Below are 18,968 nucleotides of genomic sequence, written 5' to 3'. Positions count from 1 at the left end.
AATTATCGAGGTTTCCTAAAGGAAGTGATATGTAAGCAGTCTTATAAGAGAAATAAAAAGTTATCCAAGGGAAAAAGACCTTTTTAGGTAGAGTTAAGTCCAGAAGCATAAAGAGCATGTTGCCTTTATAAAGAGTTATACATATGGTAAGGGTAGTAATAGCCACCATTTACTCAATCTTATCTGTGCCAGTCCTGGGCTCTGAATACTGTACGAATGATTGCATTTAACCTTCACAAAGAAGTATATTTTATCATGACCATTTCACAGATGAAAAAACTAAGGCATGGATAAAACAAACTTGGTAGGCCACCAACACTGGCTCTTTATTGCCATTATCCACCCTCATTGGTCAATGTCCCATTTAGACAGGTTGTTAGCTCTAGAGGAACAACTTGTCCAAGGACACACAGATAACATGCTTGAACCGGGATATGAAATAAAGCAGTCTAACCCCCTGAGCCATCACTCTTATCCACTACACTACACAGGTAGGAATGGAGAGTATGCTAAGAAGGGCAAGAGATAAAGCTAGAGAGGTATTCAAAGGTCAGATCAAGAGGAACTATAAAGATGTCTGACATCTAAGGTGACTGAGAGATTGAAAGCATGGGCACGGGGGACGGTGGTTAGGGACAATGAGCTGACAGGATCAAATCTGCACTTAACATACTCCCTGACACCAGGTGGTGATAATGCAAGCCACACTGCAGATCTGAGCCACAGATGGACAGAACTCCTGAGCAGGGCTGCTGTGCTGCACAAAGGAATTTGAGGTGGAAGAGAAAAGCCTATAGGATAAAATAGAAGCACTGTGGAGTACTGCTCCTGGGTAGAAACAGAACCTGAAGCAAGACACGTGCAGCAAGGAAAGAGAAGAGAGGGAGCTACTGGAGCTCCGTGGAGGAGGTAAAACAAGAGGGTATGGGGACAGCCTGAGAGAACAGCACTGTCCAGAAATGCCCAGGTTTCCAGAATATTTTTGATTCATTAGTCCATAGTTTTTACTTTGTCAACATATTTTATCTATTCCCATGTACTAATTCTTATGAGAATGTCTCTCATCTTGAATCTTGTGGTTGTGCTTTCCAGAGTTCAGAGTAGCGTCTCACCACAAGATCTGTAAAACTTTTTTCCCCGTAATAAGTGCAGAATACTATTTAACTATACAGATAACTACTTTCAAGTCATTTATCTGCCTCTGACCCCAAGAACCCAAAGAATAGCATGTATAAAACCACAATGGTTTGACTAAGTCTAAGTATTTCTGTACTTATTTTCTGTTTCTTTCTGCTCTAATTCACAAAGTACTTGCAATTCCTCTATCCACCAACACTATTTATTAACATATTATTTCCTGAAACTCACTGTGCAAAAAGAACTGAGTATCAGAGGGGGAGAAAAGTTCAGCATCAGGTTTTGTACATTCTTTATATTCAGTACGTTCCGGCTAATAATGAAGATAGGTAGCATCCTTATCCATTTTTTTAAAAAGGCAAAAGACAAAAATAAACCCATGCAGCAATCTTCACTCACACGATTCCCCTCTGATTCATTGGACCTCATCAGGTGTAAGATGCATACTGATCTCTAACCCTAGCCACCATAATTCTTACACTGTAGTATGTAATAGATGAAAAGAACATTCATCATGAAGATACACTGCCTTTACAAAAAAAAAAAAATTTTTTTTTAATGGATATTTGTCAGATGGCTTTGGGAAAAAAAAAAGTGTCTGAAAATGAATTAAAGTCCTATAATTACAGACATTTATTTATTTATTTTTAAGGTTTTTTTTTTTTTTTTTTTTTTTTTTGACAGAGAGAGAGAGAGACAGAGCATGAGCTGGGGAGGGGCAGAGAGAGAGAGATACAGAACCCAAAGAAGGCTCCAGGCTCTGAGCTGTCAGCACAGAGCCCGACGCGGGGCTCAGACTCACAGACCGCGAGATCATGACCTGAGCCAAAGTCAGACACTCAACCGACTGAGCCACCCAGGAGCCCCACAGATACTTAATTAAAAATACTTATTCAGTATCTGTTATGTACAATGCACATTAGAGAGGGGTTTAACATTATTAAATTAATAGTCATCAATGCTGCACCTCTGTATATTGGCATGAGAATCTTTAGGTCAAATATTTTACTGTTAGTGAAATCACCACACCTAACGTCTGCTTAGAAATCATCAGTTTATAACCTGATCCAATATACACTAATAGAATTACTTTCTCTTTGAGGAATATTTGTAAAGTACCACCACCTTAACATTACGTTTCTCTATTTGACAGGATTTAGGTGAACTAAAACTAGGTATAAACCAGAAGAAATAATCCTTTTGCATCAGGAGGAATGATCCCTCTATAGGGTTAAAACTAAATGTATGTTTCTGGTAAAGCTGTCTCAGTTTTGCTGTGCCTTCCCTGCAAAAGAAAAGTTTTTCTGCAGTTTTACTGACCCTTTCAGATAGTGTGTTTCATAACTTGTGCAGCATATGCAGTGGTCCTGGTCTTCATATCAATGAGCAGAAAAATGCCCCAATATATATACCCAACACTCATAAATTAAAAGATAAATGGATTTTCATGAATATGATACCAAAAGCAAGGGCAATAAAAGAACATACAGATAAACTGGACTCCATCAAAATTTAAAACTTTTGTGCATCAAAGGACACTATAAATGAAAGAATGACAAGGCAAATCACAGAAAGGAGAAAACATTTAAAAAGCATTTATCTGATAACGGATTGGTATCCAGAATATATAAAGAACTACAACTCAACAACAACACAGCAACCTGATTAAAAATCAGGCTAAGAACTTGAAAAGATAATTCTCCAAGGAAGATATATGGTTAGCTGGTAAACGCATGAAAAGGTGCTCAACATTACTAATCACTAGGGAAATGCAAATCAGAACCACAATAAGATACCACCTCACTCCCTTTAGGATGGCTACCATCAAAAAATAACAAGTGTTGGCAAGGATGTGGAGAAATTGACACCTTTGTGCATTATTGGTGAGAATGAAAAGTAAAAAAAAAAAAAAATGGCAGTTTCTCAAAAAAATTAAACACACATGACTACATGGTCTAACAAACCCACTTTGTGTTTATACTCAAACGAAGTTAAAAGTAGAGACTCAAAGAGATATTTGTACATCTATGTTCACAGAAGTATTGTTTGCAATAACTCAAAAGTAGAAGTAACCTAAGTGTCCACTGACAGATAAATGGATAAATAAAATGTGGTATATATATATACAATGGAATATTATTTGGTCTTAAAGAAGTAAATTCTGACACATGCTACAACATGAATGAACCTTGAAGACATTTTGCTAAGTGAAATAAGCCAGTCACAAAAGGACAAGTAGAGTAAAATTCCACTTATATGAAATACCTGAGTAGTCAAATTCTTATCGACACAAAGTTACTAAAGGCTGGGGCATGGTGGCAGAGAGAGAAGTGGATGGCAAATTATTGTTTAATGGGTATAGAGTTTCAACTTTACAAGATAAAAAGGGCATTTGAATATATGGTGGTGACTATAGTTCAACAATGCGAATGTACTTAATGCCACTAGACTATATACTTAAAAAATGGTTAAGATGGTAAATTTCATGTTATATTCATTTTACATTTTTTAAAAAAAAAAGGAATGCAATTCTTATGCACACTACAACATAAATGAACCCTGAAACAGTGAAATAGGTCAGACACCAAAGGGCAAAAGTCAACTTCACAGAAACAGTAATTAGAATAGAAGTTACCAGGGGTTGGGGGATGCGTTAATTGGGGAGTTATTATTTAACAGATTTTGGATTTGGGTGAACTAAATCCAAATCCTTCTGTTTGAGATTATGAAGAAGTTCTGGAAATGGACAGTGGCAATGTCTGCACAGTATGAATATATTTAATGCCACTATATTATTTTTAAATGAATTACATACTTAAAAATAGTTACGATGGTAAATTTTATGTTACGTTTATTTTACCCACAAAAACAACTTTTAGGGTAAGTGGGGGAAAGTATCATAAACACTCTAAACGTAATGAAATTTTGCACTTCTGTTAAGACTTGTGCTCCTATACTGGGGCGCCTGCGTGGCTCAGTTAAGCGTTTGACTTTGGTTCAGGTCATGATCTTGTGGTCTGTGGGTTTGAGCCCCGTATCGGGGCTCAAATAAATAAACATTAAAAAAAAATAAAAATAAAAATAAAAAAACCAGAAAGACTTGTGCTCATATAAGACCTGTGAGTCCCAGAAACAGTCAGACACTGAAGTCTTGACCCAAATCATTGAACTACCTCTGGTGTCTTTGTCCACAACATATTTTCTCTACTAATTGAACAAGGACCAAACTGAGGACACTGACAACCTCTAGCATTCACTCCTCACTGACCACTAAGGATCTATAAAGCATAATGTTTCCACACACTGCCATCACTTTCTACAGAAAAAATGATACCTGATGAAGTGGTCCAAATAAGCTCATGACAGAAATAATGAGAAAGAATACATCAGCTCTTCTCTAAAGTAGGCTGCTTAAAATAAAGTCTAATATTCCATACCTGCCCTCATCCCCACTTTGAAAAATAAATTCAAGAATTGTCCCCTCCCCTACCTTGGTCCTAGGTCTCACTTTTATTTTCATTTATTTTAGTTTTTTTAGAAGTTGATATGTTTTTAAAATTTTTTTTTTATTAAATTTTTTTTTTTCAACGTTTTTTATTTATTTTTGGGACAGAGAGAGACAGAGCATGAACGGGGGAGGGGCAGAGAGAGAGGGAGACACAGAATCATAAACAGGCTCCAGGCTCCGAGCCATCAGCCCAGAGCCTGACGTGGGGCTCGAACTCACAGACCGCGAGATCGTGACCTGGCTGAAGTCGGACGCTTAACCGACTGCGCCACCCAGGCGCCCCTAAAATTTTTTTTTTAAATGTTTACTTATTTTTGACAGAAACAGAGCATGAGCAGGGGAGGGGCAGAGACAGAGAGGGAGACACAGAATCTGAAGCAGGCTCCAGGCTCTGAGCTGTCAGCATAGAGCCCGATGTGGGGCTTGAACTCACGAACTGTGAGATCATGAACTGATCCAAAGTCGGATACTTAACCAACTGAGCCACCCAGGTGCCCAATTTTTTTTAACGTTTATTTAGTTTTGAGAGAGAGAGAAGGGGGGGTGGCGCAGAGAGAGAGGGAGACAGAATCAGAAGCAGGTTCCAGGCTCTTGGCTGAGGGCACAGAGCCCAATGTGGGGGTTGAACTCACAATCTGCGAGATCGTGACCTGAGCTGATGTGGGATGCTTAACCAACTGAGCCACCCAGGCACCCTGGTCCTAGGTCTTGCTTTTAAATGGTTAACTTGAGGGGCGCCAGGGTGACTCAGTTGGTTAAAGCATCTGACTTCGGCTCATGTCATGATCTCATGGTTTATGAGTTTGAGCCTTGCATCAGGCTCTCTGCTCTCAGCACAGAGCCTGCTTTGGATCTTCGTCTCCCTTCCTCTCTCTCTGCCCCTCCCTTACTCGTTCTCTTTGTCTCAAAAACAAACATTAAAAAAATTTTTTTTAATTAAAAAAAATGGTGACTTCACTTGCCTGAAGAGGATTCTCAGAGTAACAAGAATATTAGCTGGCAAGATATCACAAGAAAAGAAAACTACAGACTGCTATCCCTCATGACTATAGATGTAAAAATCCTCAACAAAAATGTAAACAAATCAAATCTATCAACAGAAAAAAGGACTATATACCATAACCAAATGGGCTTTGTCCAAGGAATGTTACGGTTGGTTTAACATTGAAAATGCAATTAATATGCCATATTAATAACGAACAAAAACCACATGACAATCTTCATAGATACAGGAAAAGCATTTAACAAAATTTAACACCAATTCATGATAACCATTCTCAACAAACTAGGAATAGAAAGGCACTTGTCAATCTAATGAATGACATCTATGAAAAACTACATCTAACATCATAATTAGACCTGTATGTTGAAAACTACAAAACCTTGCTGTGAGAAAAATTAAAGAAGACCTAAACAATGGAGAGATGTCCCAAGTCCTGGATTGGAAGACACACAAAAAACCCCAAACTAACTGCATATTAACATAATCCCTATCAAAATCCCAGCTAGCTGTCCGCAGAAACTGACAAAGTGATCCTAAAATTATATAGAAATGCAGAAGAACAAAGAATAGCCAAAACAACTTTGGATAAGAAGAACAAAATTAGAGGGGCACCTGGGTGGTTACGTTGGTTAAGCATCCAACTCTCTCTCAAAATAAATAAATAAATAAATAAATAAATAAACAAATAAACAAACTTTAAACAAACAAAAAAAGACTTATGCTTCCTGATATCAAAACCTGCTATAAAACTACAGTAGGGGCAACTGGGTGCTCAGTTGGTTAAGCATCCAACTCTTGATTTCAGCTCAGGTCATGACCTCACGGTTCGTGGGATAGAGTCCTGCATTGGGCCTCTGACAGCACAGAGCCTGCTTGGGATTCTCTTTCCTTCTCTCTCCTTCTCTCTCTGCCCAACTCGTGCACACTTACTTGTATATGCTTCCTCTCAAAATAAATAAACATAAAAAAAAAAAAACCCCTACAGTAATCAAGACACTGTATTAGTGTTGATTTTCCACAAAGGTACCAAGGCAATTCAATAGAAAAAAGACAGTCTTTAATAAATAGTGCTAGAGCAAATGAGTTGTCAACATGCACAAAAGATTATTTTGGACTCTTGGGGCGCCTGGGTGGCTCAGTCGGTTGAGCGGCCGACTTCGGCTCAGGTCATGATCTCTCGCTCCGTGAGTTCGAGCCCCGCGTCGGGCTCTGTGCTGACAGCTCAGAGCCTGGAGCCTGTTTCGGATTCTGTGTCTCCCTCTCTCTGACCCTCCCCCATTCATGCTCAGTCTCTCTCTGTCTCAAAAATAAATAAACGTTAAAAAAAAATTAAAAAAAAAAAAAAAAAAGATTATTTTGGACTCTTAACCCATATCATACACAAAGAGTAACTAAAGTGGTTCATAGACTTAAATGCAGGTGGTAACATAATAAAACTTTTAGGAAAAAACATAGAAAATCTTTGTGACCTTGGGTTGGGCAATGAGTTCTTAGACACAACATCAAAAGGTCAATCCATAAAAGAAAAAAACTGATAGGCTAGACTTCATCAAAATTAACACATGTTTGTGGTTATCAGAGGTTAGGAGTAGGAGAAATGGATGAAAGTGGTCAAAAGGTAGAAACTTCTACTTATAACATAAATTAAGTATTGGGGATTCAGTGCATAACATGATGACTCTCATTAACACTGTTGTATAGTATATTTGAAAATTGTTAAGAGGGTAAATCCCAAGAGTTCTCATTACAAAAAACAACATTGTTTTCCTTTTTTTCTGGTATCTGTATGAAGTGATAGATATTAACTAAACTTATTGTGGTAATCATTTGACAATATATGTAAGTCAAGTCATTATGCTATAAACCCTAAACTTACACAGTGCTGTTTGTCAATTATATCTCAATAAAACTTGTGGGGAAAAACACTTTCACACTTCAAAGATACTATTAAGAAAACAAAAAAAAGAAGCCAAATCTGTGATAAAATATCTGTAAATCATATATCTAAAAACAGACTTGTGTCCAAAATACATAAAGATCTCTACAACTAAGTAAGACAAGTAACCTAATGAAAAATTGGCAAAAGATTTAAATCAACATTTCATCCAAGAAGATATATGAACGACTAATAAGTAGATGAAAAGATGCTCAGTGCGACTGGGTGGCTTAGTCAGTTAAGCATCTGACTCTTGTTCTTGGGCCAGGTCGTGATCTCATAGTTCATGAGATTGAACCTCATGTGGGGCCCTGTGCTAGTGATGTGGAGCCTGCTTGGAATTTACTCTCCCTCTCTCTCTCTCCCTACCCCACTCGTGCTGTCTCTTTCTCAAAATAAATAAACTTAAAAAAAATTAAAAAAAATAAGATGCTCAACATCAATTATTCACGAGGGCAAAGCAAATGAAAACCACCATTTCAAACCCACTAAATGGTTATATTAAAAAAGACAGTATCAACTCCTGGGAGGGATATGAAGAAATAGGAACCCTCATACACTGTTGGTGAGAATGTAAAATGAGGGGCACCTGGCTGGCTTAGAAGAGTCTGTGACTCTTGATCTTGGGGTTGTGGGTTCAAGGCCCACGCTGTGGGTAGAGAGTACTGTGCTAAGCGAAATAAGTCAGTCAGAGAAAGACAAATACCATATGATTTCATTCATATGTGGACTTTAAGAAACAAAACAAATGAGCACAGGGAAAAAAGAGAGAGAGGCAAACCAACAAACGGACTCTTAACTATAGAGAACATACCGATGGTACGAGAGGGGAGGTGGGTTGGGGAATGAGTGAAATAGGTGGTGGGGATTAAAGAGTACACTTGTGATGAGCACCAGGTGTTGGTGTTGAATCACTATATTGTACACCCAAAACTAATAGTACACTGAACATTAACTGGAACTTAAAAACAAATAAACTTAAAAAAAATTTTCTTAATGTAAAATGGTGGGCCACTTTGGAAAACAGTTTGGCAGTGTCTTAAAAAGTTAAACAGGCATTATCAATTCATGCTACTTTACCAATGATTTTATGCAAAAGTTCCTCTACTTAAAACCCCAACAAAGAGACTTTTTCACTGGAAAAAGACAATAAACAGTAGTCAACAATATTACAGTTAATCAAATAGTCTAGATTAATAGGACAAAACCATGAAAATAAATATCAATATTAAATTAAGATTTTAAAAAACTCTGTATCTTCTCAAAGTTAAGACTCTGGTGACTGCTGTGTTCTAAATTATCATTAAATCAGAGAGGACACCAATGAAATGGCAGGTGACTATGACATTTACAGAGTGCCATGAGTCAGGAACTGTTTAATCTCTCAGCAAACAAAGAATTTGAGGCTTAAATAGTCTGTTCTGCCTAAGAACACTAAGATCTAACTGCCAAGGTAAAGCTATTTACTCTTTCCTCTATTTCTTAAGGCTTCTAAGGATTTCAGTATAAGACTAATATTTGTAAATAGTATGATTTGAACTGTTATTGCTGGAGTCTAACATATCTATTTAGATTTAGGTATATCCCCAAAGGCACAGTTCATAAAATAATATTATTAAACAATAGTTCAAATATACCTGTGTAGGGGCACCTGGTGGCTCAGTGGGTTAAGCGGCCGACTCTTGATCTCTGCTCAGGTCATGATCTCACAGTTAGTGGGATCAGAGCCCTGCGTCGGGCTCCATGCTGACAGTGCAGAGCCTGCTTGAGATTCTTTCTCTCTCCTTTCTCTCTGGCCCTCTCTGCTCTCTCTTGCTCTCTCTCTCTCAAAATAAATACATAAACTTAAAAAATTAAAAAAAAACCACACCTGTGTATACTAAAAGAAGTCTTTAAAAGTAACACATCATAACATTATTTAAAAATATTTTCAGGCTTTCTCCCTAAGGTCGGGAACAAGACAGGGGATATCCACTCTTGCCACTGGTATTCAACATATTATTGGAAGTCTTAGCTTCAGCAATTAGACAACACAAAGAAATAAAAGGCATCCATATCAGCCAGGAGGAGGTCAAACTTTCACTCTTTGCAGATGATATGATACTCTATATGGAAAACCCAAAAGATTCCACCAAAAAATGCTAGAACTGATCCATGAATTCAGCAAAGTCACAGGATATAAAATCAATGCACAGAAATCAGTTGCATTCCTATACACCAATAATGAAGCGACAGAAAGAGAAATCAAGGAATTGATCCCCTTTACAATTGCATCCAAAACCATAAAATATCTAGGAATAAATCTAACCAAAGAGGTGAAAAATGTATACACTGAAAACTTATGAAAGCTTATAGAAAGCTTATGAAAGAAATTGAAGAGGACACACAAAAAATGAAAAAATATTCCATACTCCTGGATAGGAAGAACAAATGTTAAAATGTCAATACTACCCGAAGCAATCTACATATTCAATGTAATACCTATTAAGATAACACCAGGATTCTTCACAGAGCTAGAACAAACAATCCTAAAATTTGTATGGAACCAGAAAAGACCTCGAACAGCCAAAGCAATCTTTTTTTTTTTTCAACGTTTTTTTATTTATTTTTGGGACAGAGACAGAGCATGAACGGGGGAGGGGCAGAGAGAGAGGGAGACGCAGAATCGGAAACAGGCTCCAGGCTCCGAGCCATCAGCCCAGAGCCTGACGCGGGGCTCGAACTCACGGACCGCGAGATCGTGACCTGGCTGAAGTCGGACGCTTAACCGACTGCGCCACCCAGGCGCCCCAGAACAGCCAAAGCAATCTTGAAAAAGAAAACCAAAGCTGGAGGATCACAATCCTGGACTTCAGGATATGTTACAAAGATTTAATCATCAAGATAGTATGGTACTGGCACAAAAACAGACACTCAGATCAATGGAACAGAACAGAGAACCCAGAAATGGACCCACAAAGGTATGGCCAACTAATCTTTGACAAACCAGGAAGAATATCCAATGGCATAAAGACAGTCTCTTCAGCAAATGGTGCTGGGAAAACAGGACAGCGACATGCAGAAAAAAGTGAACCTGGACCACTTTCTTACACCATACACAAAAATAAGCTCAAAGTGGATGAAAGACCTCAATGCAAGACAGGAAGCCATCAAAATCCTCAAGGAGAAAGCAGGCAAAAACCTCTTTGACCTCAGCCACAGCAACTTCTTACTCAACACATCTCTGGAGGCAAGGGAAACAAAAGCAAAAATGAACTATTGGGACCTCATCAAAATAAAAAGCTTCTGCACAGCGAAGGAAACAATCAGCAAAACTAAAAGGCAACCAACAAGAATGGGAGAAGATATTTGCAAACGACATATCAGATAAAGGGTTAGTACCCAAAATCTATAAAGAACTTATCAAACTCAACACGCAAATAACAAATAATCCAGTGAAGAAATGGGCAAAAGACATGAATAGACACTTCTCCAAGGAAGACATTCAAATGGCCAACCGACACATGAAAAAATGCTCAGCATCACTCATCATCAGGGAAATACAAATCAAAACCACAATGAGGTACCACCTCACACCTGTCAGAATGGCTAACATTAACAACTCAGGCAACAACAGATGTTGGTGAGGATGTGAAGAAAGAGGATCTCTTTGGCACTGCTGGTGGGAATGCAAACTGGTGCAGCCACTCTGGAAAACAGTATGGAGTTCCCTCAAAAAATTAAAAATAGAACTACCCTACGACCCAGCAACTGCACTACTAGGTATTTATCCAAGGGATACAGGTATACTGTTTCGAAGGGGCACATGTACCCCAATGTTTATAGCAGTGCAGTCAACAATAGCCAAAGTATGGAAAGAGCCCACATGTCCATCGATGGAAGAATGGATAAAGAAGATATGGTATATATACACAATGGAGTATTACTTGGCAATCAAAAAGAATGAAATCTTGCCATTCACAGCTATGTGGATGGAACTAGACGGTATTATGCCAAGTGAAATTAGTCAGAGAAAGACATCATATGACTTCACTCATCTGAGGACTTTAAGAGACAAAACAGATGAACATAAGGGAAGGGAAGCAAAAATAATTAAAAACAGGGAGAGGGACAAAACATAAGAGACTCTTAAATATAGAGAACAGAGGGTTACTGGAGGGGTTGTGGGAGGAGGATGGGCTAAATGGGCAAGGGGCATTAAGGAATCTACTCCTGAAATTATTGTTGCACCATGTGCTAACTAACTTGGATGTAAATTATAATAAATAAATAAATTATAGAAAGTAAAAAAAATAAATAAACCTTAAAAAAAAAAAAGACCCAGCTCTCTACTATCAACTCAACATTGGCAATGTAGGTCCAGCTTACACCCTTCCAATAAATTAACACTGTTCCTTTAAAAAATAATAATAATAAAAGAAATACAGTTACTAAATTGTTACCATTAGCAAAATACTATATATCTTTTCCTCAAGGAAGGCACCTTTGACCACTTCCTTAATTAGTACCAGTGCCACAGAAATTGTATAATACTGGTTTTGAAACCTAGCAGAGAATTTTGTGCCAAGTTGAATAATTCAAGCTTCTACAAGGTTTTATTCAAACAGTATTGGAAATCCCCGTTTAATTGGGTTTATATGTATACAAAAAGTAGCTCAAATTTTTAAGGTTTCATTTTGTTATAATTCATTCCACGTTTATAACACTAGAAGTACATTTGTTAATAGGAGAACATGATGGGTTACATAATTTTAGTGGTAAGTTACTACGCTCTTCTCTTAAGGCCTTTATGCAGTCTGCCTCCAAAAAGGTTACCATAAACATAATTAAAAAGTAATCAAGAGTTTATAAACAAAGAGGAAGAAATTATCCTGCTTAGCCACATTACATAGTAAAAACAGAACACTGAGTTTATACTTTACCTGCAGGTTTAAGGTCTCCTATTCGAATAATGTGTGGCCAATGCTGGAGTGTTTTTGCAAAAAAAGGGTTGGTTACTCCTAATATGACTGAGGGCCTACATAAAAACAAAACAGAAACAAAGTGAGAAAAAGACAAATGCTCCATCAGTGAAGAATAGTTTATAATTTCTTTAGATTGAACAACAGATTATCTTTTCCTTCACTCCACGCATTACATAACAACTAGATGCCAGGCACCATGTTTAGCCCTAGACAAGTAAAGATGGAAAGACATGGTCTTCCTAAAAGCATACAGGAAGAAACGTATGCATACCCAATCACAATGCCACAGATTAGAAAATGGTGATGGGGGTATCAAACATACAATAATTACAAAGGAGAAACTGTATCTATCAAGAGGATTAAAAGACAGCTTCACTAAAGAGATGACATTTGCACAAAGATATGAAAGATGCACAGAAGTTCTTTCCCAAATGGATAAGGGAGGTAAAGGTGATGCAGGAGAATAACTAATATGTGCAAAGCAATGAAATGAGATGGTGGAGTGCCTGAAGAACTACAAATAGCTCACTATTTCTACAGCACAAAGCAAGAATGATGAGTGAGTTAGAAATGAAGGTAGATGGCTGGATGCTGGCCAGATTAAGTACCAAGTTAATATGCTAAGAAGTTTAGAAATCTTGTAGGCAAACAAAAGCTAATAGAGAACCAAGCGGAAGGATGCCACATGAATGAAAATGTAGGAAGATCACTCTAGGAAATCTGGAAGGTGTCCTACAAAGACGGTAAGAGATTTAGGAAAAGCAACAGCAGACATGACAAAGACTGGAGACAGGCTGAGAATAGACTTTTGGAAGAAGATAACAAATGTTATTATGAGAGATATTTTATGGTGTTAAATTGACAGAATTTGGTAAAATTTGATGTGGGGCATATAAAGAAGGAGAAATTTATGACAATTTTACCATTCATGAAAATAGGAAGGAGCATGGGTTTAGGGAAGAAAACAAGAAGACAGAAAGAATTCAGTTTGTACATGTTTAGTTTCAGTTGCCATTAATATACCTAGGTGGTAAAGTGATAAAAAACAACAACAAAACCCTGGACATATAGGTCTGCACCTTGCAAAGATCTGGGCTAGGCACATAAATTTCAGTCATTGGTATACAGGTGTTAACAGAGTCTGTGGGTAGAGATAAGATAGCTCAGAAAGAATCATCAGTGTGAAATCAGATCCCAGAACACAGTGCTGGAGAACACCAACACTTAAGGTGCTGGCAGAGACAGAGACATCTGCACAGGGGACTGAGATGCACCACCAGGCAGACAGGTGAGAGTGGTGTCAAAGATTAAAATGCTTTCAAGTTCAACAGCTTAAATGTTATTAAGAAAGAGAAGGCAGGGAAAATAGGACAATAATGTGCGCACAGGGTTGGGCAGTGAGAGGGTCTTGATGACTCTGACTTCAGTGGAAGTGGAGAAATCAACCTGTGGGTGCCTGGGTGGCTCAGTCAGTTAAGTGTCTGACTCCTGGTATTGGCTCAAGTCATAATCTCACAGTTGTGAGATCGAGTCCCACGTTTGGCTCCACACTGACAGCACAGAGCCTGCTTGGGATTCTTTCTCTCTCCCTCTCTCTCTGTCCCTCTCCCACTCACACAAGCATGTGCACTCTCTCTCAAAGTAAATACATAAACTTGAAAAATAAAAAAGAAATCAACCTGCAATGGACTGAGAAGTAACCAGAAAGCCAAGAAGTAGAGACAGTACGTGGAGATTTCTTGTTGTTGTTGTTATTCTAGAAATTTCACTATGAAAAGAAGGTAAGCAATAGAGCAGGAGCTAAGGGGGAAAGGGTAAGATAATTTTTTCCCTTTAATATATTGGGAAGAATTTTGATGTTTCCATGCCAATTCAACGAAGAAGGAAAAGGAAGTTATAGAGCAACAAGAGATAACAGAAGGCAAGAAAACAGAACTCAAAGTATAATCAGATGGCTATTAATGACAATACATCCTCCACTAATAAATAAAATCATTGAAAAGAAAACAAGTTTGGCCCTTGACATGTAGAAGTATTACAAGCAGTTCCTCAAACCTTCCTTTACAAAATCAAGATGCCAATAAGTTCAAAATTTAATTTTACATAATTTGGTTATATAGGAAATACTTGGTCAATAAAAATTATTTTGTTTACTCACGGGGCTTGAGTACGAGTAGTATATTCTTTGAATTCGCTATCATGAATAGTGAAGTAAGGTCGGAAGTCACTGAAGTACTTTAATGGAGAAATACAGCTGTGGAGGAAAGAAGAACATTTTAAACAAAGGACACAGAAATAAAAGGCCCTACTCAATAACTATAAAACATCAATAACACACAGTATACCCACATGGGATTACTTATTTCAGTAAACAGCAAACTCATTTCAGGAAATCAGAAAGACAAATGGAAATACATAATAATATGGAATGGAGTATTGAAAGAACACGGGACTTGGGGCAGAAGATGGGTTGAAATTCTGGCATTACCATTCCCTAGTTACATGTCTTTTACTAGACACTGACCATTCATGCAAAGTTGTCAGGTACCAACTTTGCATAAGTGAATGAATGTTTCTTGTTCAATCAACCAGAGCAAAAAAAAACCCCATGGTTCCAGCCCTCCTAGAGCATGAATTACTTATCTCATCCATGAAACGGGGCTATAATGAGCACCCTTCTTATAAGAGAGGTGTTGTCTGGATCAGTGCAATGAGTGTGCAAACATAACACAGATGGAAATATGCTGCAACTATCACCATCAGGAACCAAATATACTCACTTCACAAGTGCCAATACAGTCTCTGACGACTCTGATGGTGACGGTGCCATGACCACGAGGGGCTCCCCCAACAGGACCAGCTCCCAAAGCATCTGACTATGAAGGAAAACTGGGCAGAAACACCTAAAAGGTGTTTATATGGTAGAAGTATTATTTTCCAACCCTGTTTTTTAAGTTCTTAGATAATCATTCTAAAAACTTCATACTGATATAAATTCTTCCAGCTATTTGTACCTTGTTGTGACATACAAATTCATTTAGAATACGGTGATGTATAAGTCTCTTTAGTCCACATAAAAAAACATATCAATTTGACTCATTCCAAGTTTTAGAAAATGAAATGTGATATATTGACACAGAATGGCTGACAAATAATAAAAGCACATAAAATAATTATTAAATTATACCATATGGTAGATTTATTTCATCAATATTGCTTTCTTACATTTGAATTTCTGTTGTAAAATTTTGAAGAAAACAAGAAAAATCAATTTTCCAAAGGATATTTATTGGATGTAATTAATTTAAGAGCCAAGGCATTCAATGTTAAAAAATGATGGAAACAAATCACAAGGGGGAGTTCGAAGGCCAAACAACAGAATGATTTCCTGGGCAGATCCTTCCCTTACAGAAATGCTGCATATTTTTATAGTAGCCCTGGAACTAGATGGAAGCCTATCAGAACAGAGCTCTGGCACACTACTTAGCCTCAGACTTTTGGTAACTTTTACTTATTTAGTAATTTCTTCCATTAGGGTAACAACTTTTCCTACTAGATTGGAGGAAAAAATACTTATCTATTTATAAAAATCATAATCAATCTACCCAGTTAAAAACATATATACACACAAGAAACAAAGAAAGGCAGAAAGTCTCTTTTGTCCACATTAAAAACCATATCAATTTGACTGATTCCAATTTTTAGAAAATGAAATGCAACATATTGACACACAGAATGACTGACAAATAATAAAAGCATATAATTATTAAATTGTACCATATGGTAGACCTATTTCATTAATATTGCTTTCTTGCATCTGAATTTCTAGTGTAAATATTTTGAAGAAAACAAGAAAAATTAAACAAGAAGGAAAGAAAGAAAAAGAAAAAAGCTTATATGCAAAAATATAAAACAGATTTGTGGAATGGAAATTAGGGAAATTTACTTTTAACTATTCAAAGGCAAGAATACAAATGTGAAGGAAGTGCAAAAACACCCAAAGCAAAATAATAAACAGTTCAAGGATAAGACAAACGAGCTCTTCTTCCTCTTCCTTTCCTAAACAATTCAATCCTAAAACAGAACATGGTGCATGGTAGGCATCTCTGCCAGGAGAGAAAGGAAGACATGATGGCTCAGAGCAAGGTGTGAGGGCTTATGTGAGATAAGGGAGACGTTCACATGGAGAAGGTGACTTGCTGTGGGGCTGCTGGAACCCAAACGTGGTGAGGAAGGTGTACATGTGTGAAGGTGATCTGGTTTGAGATGACAGGCCAAGAAGTGTGAGGGGCCTGGAGGGGCAGCCTGGTATGAAGTGTCAGAGCCAGAGTGTGTTGAAGTTGTCCACGGTGGAATGTAAGAGCAGGGGGAAAAGGGTGTGTGCATGGAGAGGTGGTCTGGGATGAGGTATAGGAGCACTGTAGGGTAAGGAGGGCTTTCCTCTGGGGGTTGGCCTAACATCAGGAGCCAGAGCACAAGCAAGCATATGGATAGGGGGCCTAAATGTGCAATACAGAAGCCTAACTGGGGTAGGAGCATAACCACGTGGGGGGAATCTGGCATGGAGCACAGCCTGAGAAGGTTGAGGAAGGGTTATCTATGAAGGGCAGGTGGGTGTGGAGTGTCAGAGCCCAAGTTGGGTAAGAAAGTCATCTGCATGGAGGAGAGGGTTTAAGCAGCAATGAGATACTGGTTACTAACAAGGACTGATCAAATAAGTAAATAAATTAAGAATAATAGGAGGTAGTTCCTCAGAAAGGGAAAAGAAATACCAATATAGAAAGAAAACTAGAGTGAACCTTGTCTTGTAGGATTGGAATTGGGGGTACCGGTGTGACTTTAGGGTTTTCAATATATACAGATATAGAAATACATATGCAAAAACGTATACGTATTATATATGAGTAGGTACATATGCATCCCTTTACAAATATATATATATGTGTGTGTATATATATATATATATATATATATATATATATATATGTATACTCCCTAGCTCTGTCCACGGAGAGGGCCTAAAATCAGTGATATTCCAATAGCAATGAGCTCAACCAGTACCCAGATTTTGGCTTCTGAATCCTATTCTCCACTAAAAAAATTCAAGGCTTTTCGAAGAAATGGGTGATTCCAGGGCTAAGGAAGAAAAAATACAAGAAAATCTTGGCACCCAAGAAAACATAGGTTCACGCAAAAGCTTATATACAAATGTTCGTAGTAGCATTATATGTAACAGCCAAAAAGTAGAAACCATCCAAATATCCTTCAGTGAATTAATGGATAAATAAAATGTGGTATCCACACAACAGAACATCATAAAGTGAATCAAATAATGATTCAGGCTACTGCATGGATAAACCATGGAAATGATTTGCTAAGTGTAAGCAGACACAAAAAGCCACGTATTTTAGGATTCTATTTATATGGTATGCCCCAAAGAGACTAATCGATGGAGATAGAAAGTAGATTAGTGGTTCCCAGAGGCTGGTAGGGGAGAGGGAATGGGGAATAACTGCCACTGGGTACAGGGTTACTTTTTGAAATGATGAAAATGTTCTAGAACTAGATAGCAGTAATGATTGCACAACTTTGTGAAATACAGTAAAAACCAGTGAATTGTATATTTTAAAACAGCGAATACTATGGTATGTGAATTATATATCTTTTTTTAATTAAAAAAAAAGATAAAGATAAGCTTGGCACATTTTATACTAGAAAGCAAGGAAGTGTTTCAGGGTGCCTGGGTGGCTCAATCAGTTAAGTGTCCAGCTCTTTGTTTCGGCTCCGGTCACGGTCTCATGGTTCATGAATTTGAGCCTACATCAGGCTCTGTGCTGACAGTGCAGAGCCTGCTTAGGATTTTCTCTCTCTCTCTCTCTCTCTCTCTCTCTCTCTCTCTCTCTCTGCCCTCACCCCACCCCCACTTGTGCTCTCTCTCTCTCTCAAAAATAAATGAATAGACTTTAAAAAAAAAAAAAAAGGAAGGAAATGTTTAAAGAATGACAAGAATATGTAAAAAAACAAAACAAAACAAAACAAAACAGAGGCCAACTTGAAGACAAGTGTCACTGGCCAAATTGGGGACAACTGGAACACCAAATGAGAATAATGGATTTTAATAACCTATTGAATAAAACAGAAAAAAACAACAGCCCATAAAATATACACAATGTAATGATTTAAAATATTTCTACAAATTCTTTGACACTCCTTTTAAAACATGGAAGCCTAGCGGCTCAGTTGGTTAAGTGGTTAAGCATCCAACTTCAGCTCAGGTCATGATCTTGCAGTTCATGGGTTAGAGCCCTGTGCCAGGTTCTGAGCTGACACCTCAGGGCCTGGAGCCTACTTTGGATTCTATGTCTCCCTCTCTTTCTGCCCCTCCCCCAACCCTGCTCTGTCTCCCTCCCCACTCCCCTC

The 18,968-nt window shown here is 37.8% G+C and overlaps 1 protein-coding gene across 5 annotated transcripts in view; it reads right to left on the bottom strand.

Annotated features, from left to right (window-relative positions):
- DENND6A (DENN domain containing 6A) overlaps window positions 1-18,968 on the bottom strand; it is a 66,051-nt gene that overhangs the window by 8,938 nt on the left and 38,145 nt on the right. For all 5 annotated transcript variants that reach the window (XM_058726458.1, XM_058726457.1, XM_058726459.1 and 2 more), the window contains 3 exons: window positions 15,329-15,451; window positions 14,707-14,802; window positions 12,507-12,601 (listed from right to left, as the gene is read on the bottom strand). In XM_058726458.1, coding sequence (XP_058582441.1) covers window positions 12,507-12,601; window positions 14,707-14,802; window positions 15,329-15,451 — 314 coding nt within the window. The remainder of the gene's footprint in view (window positions 1-12,506; window positions 12,602-14,706; window positions 14,803-15,328; window positions 15,452-18,968) is intronic.

This window comes from Neofelis nebulosa, chromosome 4 (assembly GCF_028018385.1).
Source record: "Neofelis nebulosa isolate mNeoNeb1 chromosome 4, mNeoNeb1.pri, whole genome shotgun sequence".
NCBI lineage: Eukaryota > Metazoa > Chordata > Mammalia > Carnivora > Felidae > Neofelis > Neofelis nebulosa.
This window is presented reverse-complemented; position numbering and strand designations above follow the sequence as displayed.